We start from the raw sequence: 16,642 nt of genomic DNA on the forward strand, positions 1-16,642 counted from the left end.
TTTAGCCATTTTGCCATTTATAAGTTTTAATTTTGTAAACTTCCTTTTCAACATACAGCCAATCATAATGTGTTTGTCATCTTAAAACGCAGGACCCCAGGCCCTGGCAGGCCAAGCACACCTGGTAGCTTTACTTATCTCATCTATCAACATGATGCCAGCCAATCACATTCAGTCTTGTGTGTGTCAATTCACTGTTTTGCCCAAAGCCCAGGATGCTTGTGGGTCTGCAGAGTGGGATCGTGCACGGACGCTAACTGCTTTTCACTTAATTAGCACCATTAATAACAAGAAAGTACCTTTAACAAGAGTGTTATTAATGTGTCTGTCTGTCCAAAACACTGTGGACTCAAAAAAAAATCTACCTAATTTCTGGCCCTTGATGAAACACTGAGTTGACTTATAGAGACAGTGTCAGGAGCAGTTTGGAACTACAGGTTGCAGCAGTGTGGAGGGTCACAGTGCGCCACACGCTGCCTGGGCCTGTTTGACTCCTGAACACCGAGGGACAGCCTCGCCATGGCTCCTTCATATTTAATTGTTATGTTGAATTATTCTGGCTCACTGCCGTGTTGTGCCACCATGAATTGGGCCGCGGAGTTTGTGAGTGTATCTCAGCGTCTGTGTGTGTGTGTGTGTGTGTGTGTGTGTGTGTGTGTGTGTGTAGGACAGGGACGAGAGGGAGAGAGTGATGTGGCAGGAGTGCCTGAGGTTGCCACGAACACGGGAAGCCTGTGGGAAAGCAGAGCCATAGCAACAGAATGAATTAATGAACAGGATTCGAATGCTACGTTTAACACAAGGTACAAGCTCACACACACACACACACACACACACACACACACACACACACACACACACACACACACAGAGGCCATGCCAGCTGGTGGTTTCATATTCAACACAGATAACCTGGTGATGCAGTTTAGGCCGGGGCTACTACAAAACACCCGGGCAGGCCAGCAGCTCACAGCAGCGGTCAACATCACGTCATAAAAACTTCTGAAGGTTTCACACTATTTAATTTAATGTCAGCAAATCAAATCTGAACCTGCTTGTCATAATTTCATTTTTATTCCACTCAGCTCAGTTTTAGTCACTTTCATCTAAAAAGAATCAACATTAAAAAGTCTGTCTGCCTATCGCGTTGCAGTAGCTGAATGTGATAATACCAACATGTTACTTTTCACTGTATTATAATGATCTGACAAGGTGAGACAGAAATCACCAAAGAGAACACGTGTTCTCAGTGAAGACAGAGTTTTATCTCGGTGTCCTCTGAGCCGGTCATATTCAGACAATAGTCTGCAGCGCCCCCCTCAGGAAAAAACAGAATAGCATCTGGGAAACTTTCACATGAAGCACTTTTCTTCTGGTGTTTCTGCAATTTTACAAGAAACCTGTACACACATGCACACAGTAATCCTTTGATCAAAATCAGCCTTTAGAGCAGGGACTCTCAAGTTGCTTACCGTGGGGGGTGGGAGGGTTACTTTTGCAACATGACAGGAGGCCGTGGGCCAAATCAACATTAATAATTACATTTTTCTTTTATGAGATAAAGATCAAGACACATTAAAAGGACCATAAGTCATCTTTCTGTGAAATTCTTAATTTTCAAATTATTGACTTATTCACTTAACTAATCAACTAAAGTAACTTAATCTAAGGTGTGAAAGAACAAAGCTGAGAAACAATTTCAAGGCAACTGCCTTCACTAGATTTTTGAAATAAAGTTTTCCAACCTCTCATCTTTTGTTGAGGTAATTAACTTTTCTTTTTAAAATAAAGTTCAATCTTTGAGTTTGAGAAATGCTAAAAAAAATAAAGTATTTCAAAAACTGTTCACATTAAACTGTGAACCTGATTTTTATTATTTGGCTGCTTGAAAATTAAATGGTTGCAATTAAAAATATACTATTAAGCATTATTCACTTTCATATCAATAAGCTTACTTGACATTTTTTGAAATGCAATTGATTTTTTGGGGGAGATTTTAGGAGTCTCAAAGATTCAAGTTTATCTAAAGAAGAAAAGTAAATTATTTCAAAAAATGTAACTAGTATACCATTAAATATGATTTCTTTAGCTCTATTCCTCAAGATGCCATAAACCAGATTCAAATGGACTGCCACGTGGAAAGAGAGAAAAGTAATTTATAGTTAGTTCTGGAACAAAAGTATTTAGCTCTTCAGACATGAGTCATACTTTTTGTGATGTTGCGTATGTTACATCCCGTCTGGTATTACTCCGACACTGTGGAGACCTCACTCGCTACTTTTCAAACCCTAATTTTGTCTGTCGGCAGAGCAGCAGAAAAAAAGCCTAAGTCCTGGTGGTGATAACAAACCCCGGGGCAGCTGATGTTGGAGGCCGATGCCTCTGAACATCTATTGAGGTAATGCATACTGAAAAGTTTCAATAACTTTCATCCAGTCAAACTTCACTTTAAAGCAGCTCTAACAAATAATGTATAGAGTCTGGGCTTTTCTGCTCAGAGAGATGAGATGATCTACAGTTGTGCTGTGTAATCCTGTTACATGGAGAGCTTTAGCATGACGTGATAAAAAGCTCAGTCAAGTAAGTTGCAAAAAGTTGGAATTTGTTTAAACTAAGCATTAATGATTAGGTGAACTGTAAGTCACATAGGAATGTAATTGTCATGTTTGTGGGTCTCCTCTCTAATATTCCTGCTCTGTCTGAAAGCACAACCATCAGGAATGTGATTTTTGCTGAAATGAAGGTTGTTAACGCCTGTTAGCAAAATGTACGGCTTTCAATCAGCTAAAGGATCAAAGTTACCATTACCTCACTTATCATTAAATGTGGTTGTGAAACGTCCTTTTCCTCTAAAGGGACAGTTCAGCCCAAAATCAACAATACATATTTTTACTCTGGCCTGAAGTGGAATTGATCCATCTAGGCTGTTTTGAAGTGAGTTGCAGAGTTTTGGAGTTAACGGCCTCAGAGATGTCTGCCCCCTCTCGAACTGAACGGTACAAAGTAGCACTCAGCTTGAAGTGCTCTAAGTACGATAAAAAACAAATAAACAATATAAATCATGGCCTGGTTACTAAAGATAACAAACAAACTTTGTTGTGAGCAGTTTCATGAACTATTTTCTTTCTTGTAGAAAAAAAAGCAGTTCTGGTAGGATCTACTGCAGGAAAAACAAAACTACACATGACAAAATCTGTTGAGTACCTTTTGCAACTGGGACATGATTTATGAAAGAGACATTGCTGCTGATTTATTCAAATTTTTATTTTTTGCACTTTGAGCACCAGAACTCTGCAACTCACACCAAAACATTCTAGATGGATAAACAGCACTACAGGTCAGAGGAAAATGTGTAAACCCTCCCTGTAAAAAATACAAAACACCTCATTCAACTTGAAATGTCTCAAACACAAAAGCATTGTTTCAGAAAACAAAATAAGGAGAATTTCAACACAAATATTGTTTTTTACTATTTTATTGTACAATATTACAATTACATTTGTACAAATGCCATTAACAAAAAAATGCAATTCAGATGAAGAAGAAATGTTTGCTGGGGCCCGAAAAAACAACAATGTCCTTGAGCACTAAACGTTCATGCAGCAGCGGCGGGAAGATGCTGCTGCTGCCGCTACTTGGATGGAGGGCCACACATGCACACTTCACACCTGAGGCGGGCTAGCATGGCTTCCCCCACTTCACCCCAACAGATGTTAAAGACATGGGGTGAGTACAAGCAGCAAAGTCAGTGCAGATGAAGATCATGTACTGTAACGGTCTCATAAAAATCCAGTTTGTGGGTCTGTGTGTGTTGTAGTGATAGTGGAGGAGGAGACTTGGGGAATAAGGTTCATTTGTTGTTTGGTCCAGGTCCAATGTGTTAAGAAGCCAAGGCGCAGGGTCAGAGGTCATCAGGTGGGGGGTTTAAGAGCGGGTGTACTTCCCCCAGATGTGCAGCATGAAGACTGAAGCTATGAAGAGCAGACTCATCACCAGCACTGGCACGGGGCCGCTGTCACAACAAAGACAAACTGATTAACACACACACATACACACACAAAAAAATCCCATCATTTGCTGTAACCCCAACCCGAGCGCGAGTCTTAGTGGAGTGGCTGATTTTATTGATGAGCTTTGGAAACAAGGAGGGGCTCTCATCACTGAAGGAGGGACTGAATGAGGGGGGGTGGGGTGGAGGGGCGCATCGCTAAGTAGCAGCATTGCCATGCCAACCATCTCTTCAGCGGCCCCCTCCTCCCCCTGTCAGGAGGCTGTAATTGAGTTGACCTTTCAGAGTGGATCCTTTAATGAAGCTTTGAGGCCGGCGTCTAACGCAGGAACAAACACGCACTCGATATACAACACTGTACGGCGAGTCTGCCCTCCTTCGACTGCTGGAGAGACACACTCAATAACCACCACAGCACCATCGATCAACCATGGCTGGCTATGGCCAAGAGACAGGACATCTTCTCTAATATTAGGAGGGAGGATGCTGCAGAATACAAGTTTAGGAAGTTTTCTAAACGTATGCTCTCCTAACTCACATAATTACGTGTGTGTGCGTATACACACAGTTAAATCAATCTGTTCCACCGGTCAGAGATGATTTGTTTGACCACAAAGGCACGTCTGCCCAATTTCCTGCAATTAACCACTCCTCCCATTTTACCTGATGAACATAAATAACACTAATAATTACACAAGTGTCGGAAATCTGAAAATTAATTTGGGTTATGAGTGGATGAAAAGTTACAATTGTCAAAGGTTAAATTTGTTTGTCAGTGTGTGTGTGTGGTGCTGTGTTCTGAGTGTGTGTGTGTGTGTGTAGGGGCATATAACTGCTTTTATGAACTGTACTTACACTTTAAGGCCTGGTGAGTCTTCCGTGTAGAAGCGCCACATGCCACCAGTGCCTGCAGATCCTGTGGTCCTGCCGCCGCTGCGTGTACCGCTGCTGGTAGCTTTCCTATGGAACACACACGTAACATGTCAAGAATTTATCCACACTGTCAAGTGTTTGAGCTAGTCAGTGTATCTCATTATCAAATGCTTTACATACAACTAATTTGATCTTAAATTGTAAAACAGCCCTATTAAGTAAGTTATTCCTATTTTTTTTCATGTCACAAAATACTTTATAAGAAAGCAACAAGAAAATGAGAGAAAAGACACAGTTTATTGAACTTTTACTTATCCATCAAGTTCTTAAAATTTAACATTTTGATCAATCAAGTCCAAAAATGAAATAAATAATCTTTGTCATTCTGCCCTGTATTCACACTGTAACTAACTACAGTAGCTGGTGATGAAAGAGTGGATTGATTCATGGCTGCTTCACTCATGTGATGAGATTAAATGGAGGTTAATGAGGTAATGAAGAAGGCGATAGTAATGGGTAATAATGAGAGAGAGGTAACAGTGAGCCTCTGATTACACACTGATTAAGCCCACAGCACAACATCTATCTGCTGCTCTCATCTACAGAGGGCACACAAACAATACAGGGAAGGGCTATCTGAAAATTATCAATCACTCTTTACAGTATGATGACATGAACAGGCAGAGAGTATTTGGATACTGTGCAGACCCAGACAACTGCATAACTTATCTATAATGTATAATACAAAGTGGTCTTCAAGGGGTACTTTTTCACAGAGGTAGCTAATGTGCGTTAAATGAAATGGACAAACGGACGTAATGCATCTAAAATGATGTCAAGACCACATGTCGGAACAACAGTTTCAGTGCTTCTTGGCATGAAGTCTCTGAACTTTACTGGAGGGATGAACTGTGGTGGAGTTGATGGGTGTTGCATGTCAGACCAGACTGGATTGACATCTAATGGCGACGATCCACATCACTTTCATACTCTATTCAGTGCTGCATGGAAGAACCTTCATTTATTATGTTACAGCACGCTTCTGTTCAGGACTTTCCTTTAATTTGTCAATCATCTGTATGTACTTATGATAGGTTTACCAACCTGTCTACGACTGGATTAAGTGTAGAGATAAAGTTTGGTAGACTGTGTGTGTACCTCTGTCTGACTGTGGAGCCTGCTGCACGGGGAGCCACTGTCTTGCTGGGGGAACGGCTAGATGCCCCAACATTGGTTGCACTTGCTGCTGGTCCAGGCTGAAGAGAAGATATCAGACACATACACATAAATAAGATTAAAATACATTATTCTTTCTGACTGTATTACGGCTGCAACTAACAGTTAGCCTAGTTTTGTTATCAATTCATCTGTTGATCATTTTCTTGACTGACTTATTGTTTGGTCCATGAATTGTGAGAAAATGTTGGTCTTAAAATATCTTGTCCAAGGTTATTCAGTTTACTGTCATAGAGAGCAAGTTGGCACATAGTAATTGGCAACTACTTTAATAGTTGACAACTACTTGATCAACCCTCGCAGCTGGAGACAGTATGTCTAATCTGTAACTCAATCTCATACAAACACAATAAGTCATCTACAACAAACTAACCTACAACATTCAGAAGAACAGAGTCTGGAATTTCTAACTTACATTTAAATCTGAATTGTACAGTGTGTTTATGTCAGAGACTGATAGCAAAGGCCTTGACTGCTGGCTCATTGCTATTAATTTCTGTTAGTAATAACACGCTGAGTCTCAACCAAATGTGTTCACATGCGTAAATAAATAATGAATTGAGTACTGGGACATCTTAAAATATGTGTTTCGGGACTGTCTGAGTAACTGAAGTACAGCCACGTCCACAGATGATGAGCTTTAGCATGCTAGCTAACAGACAGCAAAACGTTAGCTCAGGTCTCACGTTAAATGGGAGTAATAGAGCGGGTTAGCTTCAACAGGAATAGCTGAGAGTTTCAGATGGAGCCGAGAATCTTACCATTTTGTTGTATTAGTCCCGATGCGAGCTGAAACCCTGAGCCTCTCTTCGAGCTGATGTCCACGTCAAATGAACAGCAGACAGTCGATGTGTGAATTGGTCAAAACTTGAGAAGAGGTCTCACAAAGCTGACGCTTGTCTAAAAAGGACACGACTGCAAAACACAAGACCAGCGCAGGCGACCGAGCAGATGCCTGACCGGCTGATCGCCTTCACCACAAAAACAATGACTCAAACATTATTTTATGAGCATGTTTTTGTATAACTCATATAAAACGTTTTTTAAGCACGCATACATTATTTACTTGTTTAGATTTAGACATATACTTGTGCTTTAATTTAAAGTCAAATAATTGGGCAGCCTGATCTCCGAGGGAGACGTGTCTCACAGGAAGAGCGTCCGTTGCATCGTGGAAACAGGCGCCATTTTGGTTCAAACATGAAAGGCGATTAGACTGATTACAACAGTTGATTTGAGCCAACATGACGATCGAACAGTAGATTTTAAAGCAGTTTTTCTTGCTCCCATGACCATCTAGACGCGCATTATCACAGGTGTCCAAACTTGGATAAGATTGTCAAGACATCCAGGTAAACATAGATGAATTACGATTAAATTATACGGAGATATAGGTTAGTTGTGTTCAGTTACAAAGACAAATGGCCACCAAGTTAGCTATCCAAAACGGGTTATAACCTCATCAGGTTAGCTTTAAAGGCTAGTATCCATAATCTTCTCACTATACTTACCTTTTCTAAAGCAAATAGTTATCCACCTTTAGCTAATTAGTGACATTAGCAGCCTTATTTCTATTCTTGCTAGCAATTTAACTTTTTGCCTACAAATTCAGTGCCAGTTTTACTCATAGTAGCATGGCAGAGGACTTTGGGACAATTTGACAACCAAGTTAGCAAAGTGTAACTTAGCTACACTGACTATTGAACTTCATGACATGAAGTGCTTAAAGGGGTAAAAGCTCTGACTTAAATTATGTTACAAACCACAAGGATATGTTCTTAAATTTCGTCAACAAAAATGTTTTGTTGTGAACAATAAATGTCAGGTGGATATTGTGAATAACGAAAGTAAAGGGTAACAGAATATTGACATAAAATGTCAGTTAAGTTTATCAATTGAATCGACAGTGTATCTCTATTTTTCAAGTCGCATACATTTCACCCTTTCCATTATTAATTCATATGTACGACACTTCAATTTTTTTTTCAGTTATGTTTTGTTACTCCCACCCACCTGTAAATGATAAATAGCAGTTTTGTGTTGTAAAACTGATGAATGTCAGACGAGAAAAATGATGAAACATGACAACATCCCAACAAGAGTCAGTGTTGTTTTAGTCAAATCGGCTTTAAATTGAACTAATCAAATCACTCCAAAAATTATCAATACATTTTCATGTCCCATCCATTTTACATGCATTTTCATAATCTCCATTTTTATCAGTTACTTTTTGTTTCTCTCAGCCTTCACAACAGCAAGTTTTAGATTGTTTGAATGCCACTGAAAATGAATAAAATTAAGTACAGTGTGTTTAATTGTATTTCAAACACTGTCTGCAAATCAGTATTTTCTGTAATGAGAATTTATTCCTGATTGATTTTGAATTTTATTCATTCTTGTGTGCAGAATGGTGCGGGTGGTGTTCCTCCATCCAGACCTTGGTATTGGTGGAGCAGAGCGCCTGGTGGTCGATGCTGCTGTTGCTCTGAAGTCTCAGGGTTGTAGCGTTCAGATCTGGACGGCCCATTACGACCCCACACACTGCTTCTCTGAGACTCTGGATCCAGAGCTGCCTGTGGTACGATAACATACAGACTGTACTACATAATAATGTCCCTCCAAGATTTTTTTTTTCTCTAAAACTTACACGTATGATTTAATTGTTTCTGTTATTCTTGTAATAGGTATGTGTGGGTGACTGGCTACCCACCAGTGTGTTTGGTTACCTGCATGCTCTGTGTGCCTACCTGAGAATGATCTATGTGGCCCTCTACCTGATCTTCCTCAGCGGGGTGGAATACGATGTCATCTTTTGTGATCAAGTGAGTTGTGTTATACAGGAACTGTCTGTCTGTTTGTTTGTCACATAGTTAAGTTCTTCTGAGCCGTCTGTATCTCCCATTAGTCAGAGAATAGCTTCCATTGATAACAGCAGCCCGTCTCTTTGTTTGTCCCTTTTTGCGTCACACCCTGTAACGGTATCATGCGATGACACACAGGTATTACATTTCTCTACTAACTCTACTAACATAATTGTAGTACTTCACATGACCAAACTGCAATCAACTAAAGCATATTTGTCCAAAACTTTTACATTATTTGTCTTAGCAGTTACATACATTGTTACAGTTAGTGTCAATTTATTTTATTAAATTTTTAGCTATGTTTTGTAGTTCTATATCTAGTATTGAGTTACACATTCTTTTTTTTTAGTGTTCGTTTGTTTGTTTAATCTGCTGTCAGATTATGTAATTATTACCAGAACAACTACAGGCACAAATTATGTCATGCCAAAGCCAACATCAGAGCTTGGTAAAAGAGCATTCTCCTGTCAGGCTTGTCAAAGGTGGAATACATTATGTGACACCACTGGGGGAATGTCTGTTAATGTATATGAGAAATATGTAGTTAATGATGATATATTTCATTGTATATAAACTGGTTTCTTGCTGAATGCAGGATTTTAATTGTTGCGCCCTGTAGTTTTAATTGTATTGCATATGTACTGCACAATGCATGGGGCTTATTGTGAGTTCTAAGTGTTCAACTTGAACAAATATTGTTCAAGATCTGTTTGAATCTATGAAAATAATTTTATAGATAAGACTGTAGGAAGAAAAGAAAAGTTTGGCAACAAAAGATCCTAATAAAAAGTCAAATCAAATGCAATTGCTTCTGATAAGCCTTGACCAAGGAACATTTTTAGGAATATATGTGTTTGCTCATACCTCTTTCATTCTACTCCAGGTGTCAGCATGTATCCCAGTGCTGCGACTGTCCCGTCACAGGAAGAAGGTTTTGTTTTACTGTCACTTCCCAGACCAGCTGCTGACGCAGAGGAAGTCTGCCCTGAAGAAGCTTTACCGCGCTCCCATCGACTGGGTGGAAGAACGAACAACTGGCATGGCTGATATGGTACGTAATGGTTGAGGGTTGAAGACTGTGTCATTCTACAGGTTGTGATGGTCAGGTTACTGTTATCACACCATCAAGTCTAAAAATATTGATAAAATAACCTAATGATGATGTGACCTGAGTTCCTCAGGTGAGGGCCCTGATAATAAATCCTGTGTGGTTTTAATGCAGAGATTTGAGAATGGCCAGCAGGTTCTGTGTGAGGATTTCAGGCTGTGGTTGCAGGAGAGCCAGAGGCTAAACCTGTGCTGCGTCTTACAAGAAACATTCAAAATCAGTTTCTAAAACTAATAGGATAATATGACTCCTTTCACATGAAAGTGATTTTAACAGTGAGGTTCTCTGTGGCCCACCAGCCCAGAGCAGCATGAGGCTTTGACTGAGTGAATGGCAGGTGCAGAGCAGGTGTAGTACTTCTGCAGCCGATTACAGAACACAGGTGCTTTAAAAAGATGTAACCAATACCATATTGTTTCAGATGGATCAGGTGTCTTAAAGTAGCACAGAGAAATGTACTTTATTTATCATTTCACACTTTTGCAAGCCTGTTTTATAAGCAGCCTCTTGCAGGCCATAGAAAAATTCAAAAGGGCCGTGTCCGGTCTGTTGAATCTAGTTGAATATGCCTGGCATAGAATATAAGGATAGCTCAGAAATAGCACGACTGTTGTATTGACATACTGATACATTTTTGTTAAATGTGTGATGCCTTGCAATCATGCAAATACGTAGCCAGTGTGATGAAGACACTTACAAGTCCATATAAAATACAAAAAACTAAGTGAATAGAGGCACAGTTTGCCTTAAAGAAAAAAGGAATTTAATCTTTATAGCTCAGTGGTTGAAGTTTCCAAATTATGTCTCCATAGATTTGTTTACCTCCAATGTAACACTGTGTTGTTTCAGTAATTTCAAACCTGTAATTAACATCCCTGAAATACATTCTGTTGTCATTTGAATTTCAGCTTTAATTGTCTGCTTTTACAAACAAATTAGATTACAGTTACACATTAGTTAAATTCTGCTTCGAGACAGAGTTGATTTTATCAGAATACTTTTGATCTCTCCCACATGTTGCTTGATGAGGTGAAGTTTCTCTTCCTGACTGGGTTTGTCTCTTGAACACTAAAACTATAGTGTAATAGAGTAAATCAAAAATACAAGGTATATTATTTTTAACGGCTTGAATAAACCAGAGTGATTATTTAAAATGTGACAGACTCTGATCTCCACAGGCAAGCTGTTGTAAAAGCTCTGAGTCCTGATAGAACGGAAATGACATTTCAATTTGAGTCTAGACTTTAGGATAATCAAAGGCTGCAGGCTGTCATCCAATTCACGAGGAATTAAAACGCCTGTGATATATGTGACGTCCTTATGAACTAATCTCTCTGTACTTCCACTTAGATTCTAGTAAACAGCCAGTTCACCGCAGGCATCTTCAGGGAGACCTTTGTTGGTCTAAGAGAAGTCCAGATAGACATCCTCTATCCCTCCCTCAACACACGTACCTTCGACCAGCTGTCCACTGAGCCACAGGGCGTGGACGGGCTGCTCCCTGAGGGGACCTCCTGCCTGTTTCTCTCTCTGAACCGATACGAGAGAAAGAAGAATCTGGGGCTCGCTCTGGAGGCTCTCGCAGTCTTGAGGAGTAACCTCCCTCCTGATCAGAGAGCAGGCATTCACCTGGTGGTGGCAGGGGGCTACGATGACCGAGTTACTGAGAACGTTCAACATTACACTGAGCTGAAAGAGCTGGCAGAGCAGCTCCACATGGCGAGCTGTGTCACCTTCCTGCGCTCACCCTCTGATTCACTGAAGGTGGCGCTGCTGCGGGGCAGCGCAGCTGTGCTGTACACCCCGAGCAGAGAGCATTTTGGTATAGTTCCCGTGGAGGCCATGTACTGCTGCTGCCCCGTAATCGCGGTGAACTCTGGGGGTCCCCTGGAGAGTGTGGCAGACGGGGAGACGGGTTTCCTGTGCGAGCCCACGGCAGAGGCCTTCTCTAAGGCCATGGAGAGGCTGGTGAGGGAGACGCAGCTCCGCAGGGACATGGGACAAGCTGGGAGGAGGAGGGTAGAAGATAAATTCTCTCTTCAGGCCTTCTCAGACCAGCTGTATGGGTACGTTCTCCGGCTGAGCCAGTGAGGAGCAGAGCTGGAGGAGATGCAGACAGACAGCGGAAAAATGATCCTGAACTGAACTGAGAATAGTCTGCACTGTTAAAAAAAAAAAAAAAACGCTGAGAAAACTCATAATTTCAAGGCTACTTGAAACTCTCATTCTTAAGTTTTAAAATAAACAAAATAAAAATTTTCCAATCTGTCACCTTTTGTTGAGATAATTAACTTTTCTTTTTTAGATAAACGTTATTCTCTGAGTTTTAGAACCCCTCCAAAAAACTGTATTTTAGAAATTGTCCACAGTGAGCCGTGAACCTGATTTGTCATTATTTGGGTGCTTGAAAATTAAAGGTTGCAACTGAAAATATTAAATGATTAACCAGTATTCACTTTCACTTAAATGAGTTTACTCAACAGTTTTTGAAATGCAGATTTTGGGGGGTTTCTTAAAAACAAAGATTCAAGTTTATCTAATGAAGAAGAGTGAATTATATAAACAAGTTGGTACAACTTTTTCAAAACTTGGGAGGTCAGAACTCAAAAATATGTCGAAGTAAGTCACCTTGAAATTTTGTGTTTTTTTTCAACTATTACTGGTTTTGTCGTGTGTGTGTGTGTGTGGACGACTAGAGTGGGACTCTTCTAACAGAGAATGTATGTGTATATGTGCGGGGATGTGGGGGTGGGGTATTATGAGGACTTAGAGGACAATCAATCAGCATTCCCCTGGAGGGGTTGCTGAGAGGAAAAAAAGGACGGAATCTCTATACCAATTAAGAAAAGAGTAACGAGTTTACCTACCCTATCTCTGGAAAAATACCACCCCTGCAAGTGTGTTTGTGTGTGTGTAATATTGCATGTGTGGCAGTGCAGAGTCTCGCAAATGAGCGTACCGAAAGGATTGATTGTTAGAATGAAATGTTTTGCACTGTGTATGTTTTTTTTTCCTTGCTTTTCTACAGTACTCTTTGTCTTTGTGTGTTTGCGGGATGATGATGAAGAAGAAGAATGTAGTTACCACCATGCGCCATCAGGCAGTGCACAGTCCCAGATCGATAAACAGGATGCTTTCCACTACTTCCTGTCCACCCAGAGCTTTGTTCCCCTCCTCGCATTCAGAGGATGCTGGCCTGTCCGTGACTCTTGCTGCTGCGTGAAGGTTATTAGCAGATGATAGAGAGTGTTTGGCTTTATTAGAGGTCTGGCTGATGGGCAGTGTGTCTTTGTCTGGGTCATTATCAACGAGGAGAATAGCAGAAGGTCATTGTGTCTGCGCGCTGGCCTCCTCAGCCCTCCTACTGTATAGAAATGCTCTTATTGACATTCCTGAAGTCTTAATAAACAAGAGGACACATAGTTTCCCGACTCTTATGGGGTTTGCTTTGTTGGTAAGTTTTTTTGGCCTTTAATAGAGTTTGCTAAGGATTTTGTGGGTGGGTGGGGAGGCACAGAAACATCGTCAGTGTTGTCACATCCTTTTTTCTTCTCATTAAAAAGATTTGATTATGTCATAAGTTGTTAAAGACACTGTAAAAATAAACTATTTGTTTTAACTTTAAAAATTAAGTGCCTGGTTTGCCTGAAAAAAAAAAAAAATTTAAAAGACAAGTTGATGTAATTTTGTTATGATTAAAACCAACCTTTTCTTGTCAAATGAACTTAATAGAAATTCAGAAATATATTTTCAGAATATACGTTCAGTATGTTAAACTTAATAAGTTAAACTAAGTTGAACTGTTCTGTCAAATACTGTAAAAAAAAAAAAAAAAAGTTGAGAAAACTCAAAATTTCAAGGCAATGTTAGTAAATGTTTGAATTTTGGGCCCCCAAATTTTTGAAAAATTCAAACAAAATTATTAAACTAAAACTAAATTTTGAGATAATTTACTTTTCTTCTTATATCAAACATTGTTGAGGTGAATAACTTATTTTCAATTTGAACCTTTTTATTTTCAAGCACCTAAATAAAGACAAATCATGTTCACAGCTCAGTGAACAATTTCTGAAGTATAATATTGGGTTCTAAAAGATTCAAGTTTATCTAAAGGAGAAAAGTAAATTATCCTAACAAAATATTATAGGTCAGCAAAACTTTTAGTTTATTTCAAAACTTAAGAGTTTAAATTTGATTCAAAATTCAAAAATCTATTGAAGGCAGTTGCCCTGAAATTGTGCCAACCACTGGCACAAAGGCAGTATACAATTTTAAGTCTTAAGAGGGACTGAATTCAATACTAATCATGGTTTGCAATGTTTTTATTATTGTAAAAACAAGCAGCCATGACTTACCTTCAAATATATCAAAAGGTGGAGTCCAGTTGCAGCTTTATAGTTGTGGTGGGGGACTCCACCATCCGCAGAACGATTTTAGAGCCATAGTTTTTATAGTTCTTGGTATGGACGGCCCTTTAGAAACACAGCAAGTTTTTATCATACATGTTTGGATCAAACTATAATAAAGCGTCAGGAGAGTTTCAACTCTGAAACAATACATGCAGGAAAGTCTTTTAATATTCTGATCACGATAAACGTACTCACTCATATTTAGTTTAATTAACTTTAATAAATAAAACTTTTATATGAGGTCAGTGAGAAAAGATTAGTTGAAGGTTTTTTGTAATGTAAAACATTCCCAGACCATGTAGCAGCAAAGGAGTTTTATTTTTGGTCATTATCAAAGTCAGTGTGACAGATAAGAAGCAACACAGAAGATCTTAAGATTCTGTCTCCATCCGTTGCTGTAGTATCATCTGCAGAGTCTGAGTTGTGTCCTTATGTGCATCATGGTTTTTCTTGAAGGGAATCTACAAAAACAGCACGTAAATAATTAGAACATTAAATGACAGGCTGAACATTCACTGCACCACACAATCACTCTTTCGCTCAGGCGTTGTTGAACTCACCTGGTTGGACACGGCGTGGCCGTAGCGAACAAATGTGGCGAAATGCTCGCTGTTGAAGTTCATCAGGTCATATTTGAACTCCTGGTTCAGGAAAGTTTCACAACAGTTCTTCATCATCTCCTGTGGAGACGGGACCAGGTTGTGCTTGTTGTTGTTGACCCTGATCCAAGTTCCTGGAGGCACTTTGATCTCTGTGATTCGCTGTGTGCAGATTCTGGTCTTCCTCAGAACACGATCGGCTTTCGACTTTGGAACCATTTGTTGAATGAAGCTGCGACAGGCTTTCTGTGTCATGTTCTCATCTTTGAATTATGGGGAAATACAATAAGAAACTTCAGTGAAATAAATCTGAAACACTTTAGTTTTTTGGAGTAACACTCTCTTAAATGAAAGTTCTTCTTATGCAAATGCTGATATTTCAAATTAATTCACATTTCTTTTTCTTACCTCCCACTCCAAAATGGATAACACAGCCGTCTCCAACATAAACACCCCAAAGAGACAATCCTGTCCATGGAAGCACAAACTCAATCAAGTCCCCAATCTCTGCCGTGGACACACTCTGATCAATCTAAAGAAAAAAACAGCAAAGCTAGAGCAGCACTGAATTCACTTGAGAGGAAATTCATATTTAGAATGGAAATCTGGGAAATTAAAAGAGGATGGACATAAAATCAAATAATTTGATTGGTTTTTGGAGACCGACCTTTGGAACAGTATAAAGGAGACAATATTCAGCAAACAAACCTCAGCTGCACCATTAATGAAGATTTTAACATTAACTAAACTCAACTGGGTATAAAACAAATACGCCTTTAGTGTAAAGTAAAGATACACACATAATTACACATTAAATTTGAGCTTTTCTTTTCCTCAAAATGCCTTTTACTCTAAAAATGTACGTGTTTATACCACCTCTTATTGCAAATATACTGACAGGGCTCAAGGCGCTGCCGCATCAGAATAAAAAACTGTGTATGTATTTAACAATACTCACCCGTCGGCTTGTCATTTGGGAAAAAATGCCGTTCCAGTTTCCCCAAAGGTCCATTGTTGCTTTGAGCTGAGGTCAACAGACGGACTAAAGAGCATTTTTCAATTATTAGTACGCTGCAATCAGGTTGTGTAATAGTTGAAACGCCTTCATTAGTCACAGGCAGCCTTGACTGTGACACTTTCAAGATGATAGGCAGCATAATATGTTACCTATTAATCTAATATGTGCTCTATTATTCTGTTGGGTCAGACAGACACTGTAAGACAATCATTCAAATGTGTGGTTGACCTGCATTGAGTTTTCAATTCCCACTTCTCGTTATTGATTCAGATATTTCTTCAGAGTCAATTTCAGAAGCTCAAATGCAAAGAAACCAACAGCAATACAGCTTGTTTTTCAGAACTGAAAATTATTTGTCCCTGTAGGTCCAATTAGTGCAGGCGGCCCCGGTTTAACTTGAAATAGATATGAACATTGAGCATTTGGAATATCAGTGATACGCCTCAGTCAATTTATGTTAGTGATCCTGATATTTTTGATGTGTGCAAATAGATTTTAAAAAATGTATATATGTATTTTGTTTTAT

The 16,642-nt window shown here is 39.5% G+C and overlaps 3 protein-coding genes across 4 annotated transcripts; 1 reads left to right on the forward strand and 2 right to left on the reverse strand.

Moving 5' to 3' along the window:
• The first annotated feature begins 670 nt into the window (after window positions 1-670).
• alg2 (ALG2 alpha-1,3/1,6-mannosyltransferase) lies at window positions 671-13,515 on the forward strand. Of its 2 annotated transcripts, none has more exons than XM_084726897.1 (5): window positions 671-803; window positions 8,525-8,696; window positions 8,803-8,940; window positions 9,866-10,033; window positions 11,441-13,515. In XM_084726897.1, exons 2-5 carry the CDS (start codon window positions 8,526-8,528, stop codon window positions 12,179-12,181), a joined length of 1,218 nt encoding a protein of 405 aa, XP_084583023.1. In that variant the 5' UTR covers window positions 671-803; window position 8,525; the 3' UTR covers window positions 12,182-13,515. The 2 variants fall into 2 exon arrangements, with proteins under 2 accessions (XP_084583023.1, XP_084583022.1); XM_084726896.1 differs by lacking the exon at window positions 671-803 and adding an exon at window positions 7,314-7,470.
• On the reverse strand, window positions 3,460-7,038 carry sec61b (SEC61 translocon subunit beta). Its single transcript, XM_084726898.1, has 4 exons — window positions 6,880-7,038; window positions 6,041-6,138; window positions 4,865-4,969; window positions 3,460-4,012 (listed from the first exon to the last, which is right to left on the reverse strand). The coding sequence occupies exons 1-4, from the start codon at window positions 6,880-6,882 to the stop codon at window positions 3,925-3,927; spliced, it is 294 nt and encodes a 97-aa protein (XP_084583024.1). The 5' UTR covers window positions 6,883-7,038; the 3' UTR covers window positions 3,460-3,924.
• Window positions 13,516-14,798: 1,283 nt separating the features above from the next.
• LOC146321641 (phospholipase A and acyltransferase 2-like) lies at window positions 14,799-16,203 on the reverse strand. The gene is made up of 4 exons (XM_084725715.1): window positions 16,057-16,203; window positions 15,507-15,630; window positions 15,060-15,361; window positions 14,799-14,960 (listed from the first exon to the last, which is right to left on the reverse strand). Exons 1-4 carry the CDS (start codon window positions 16,108-16,110, stop codon window positions 14,871-14,873), a joined length of 570 nt encoding a protein of 189 aa, XP_084581841.1. The 5' UTR covers window positions 16,111-16,203; the 3' UTR covers window positions 14,799-14,870.
• Between the last annotated feature and the right edge of the window lie 439 nt (window positions 16,204-16,642).

This window comes from Lutjanus erythropterus, chromosome 9 (assembly GCF_056507025.1).
Source record: "Lutjanus erythropterus isolate fLutEry1 chromosome 9, fLutEry1.hap2, whole genome shotgun sequence".
Taxonomy (NCBI): Eukaryota; Metazoa; Chordata; class Actinopteri; order Lutjaniformes; family Lutjanidae; genus Lutjanus; species Lutjanus erythropterus.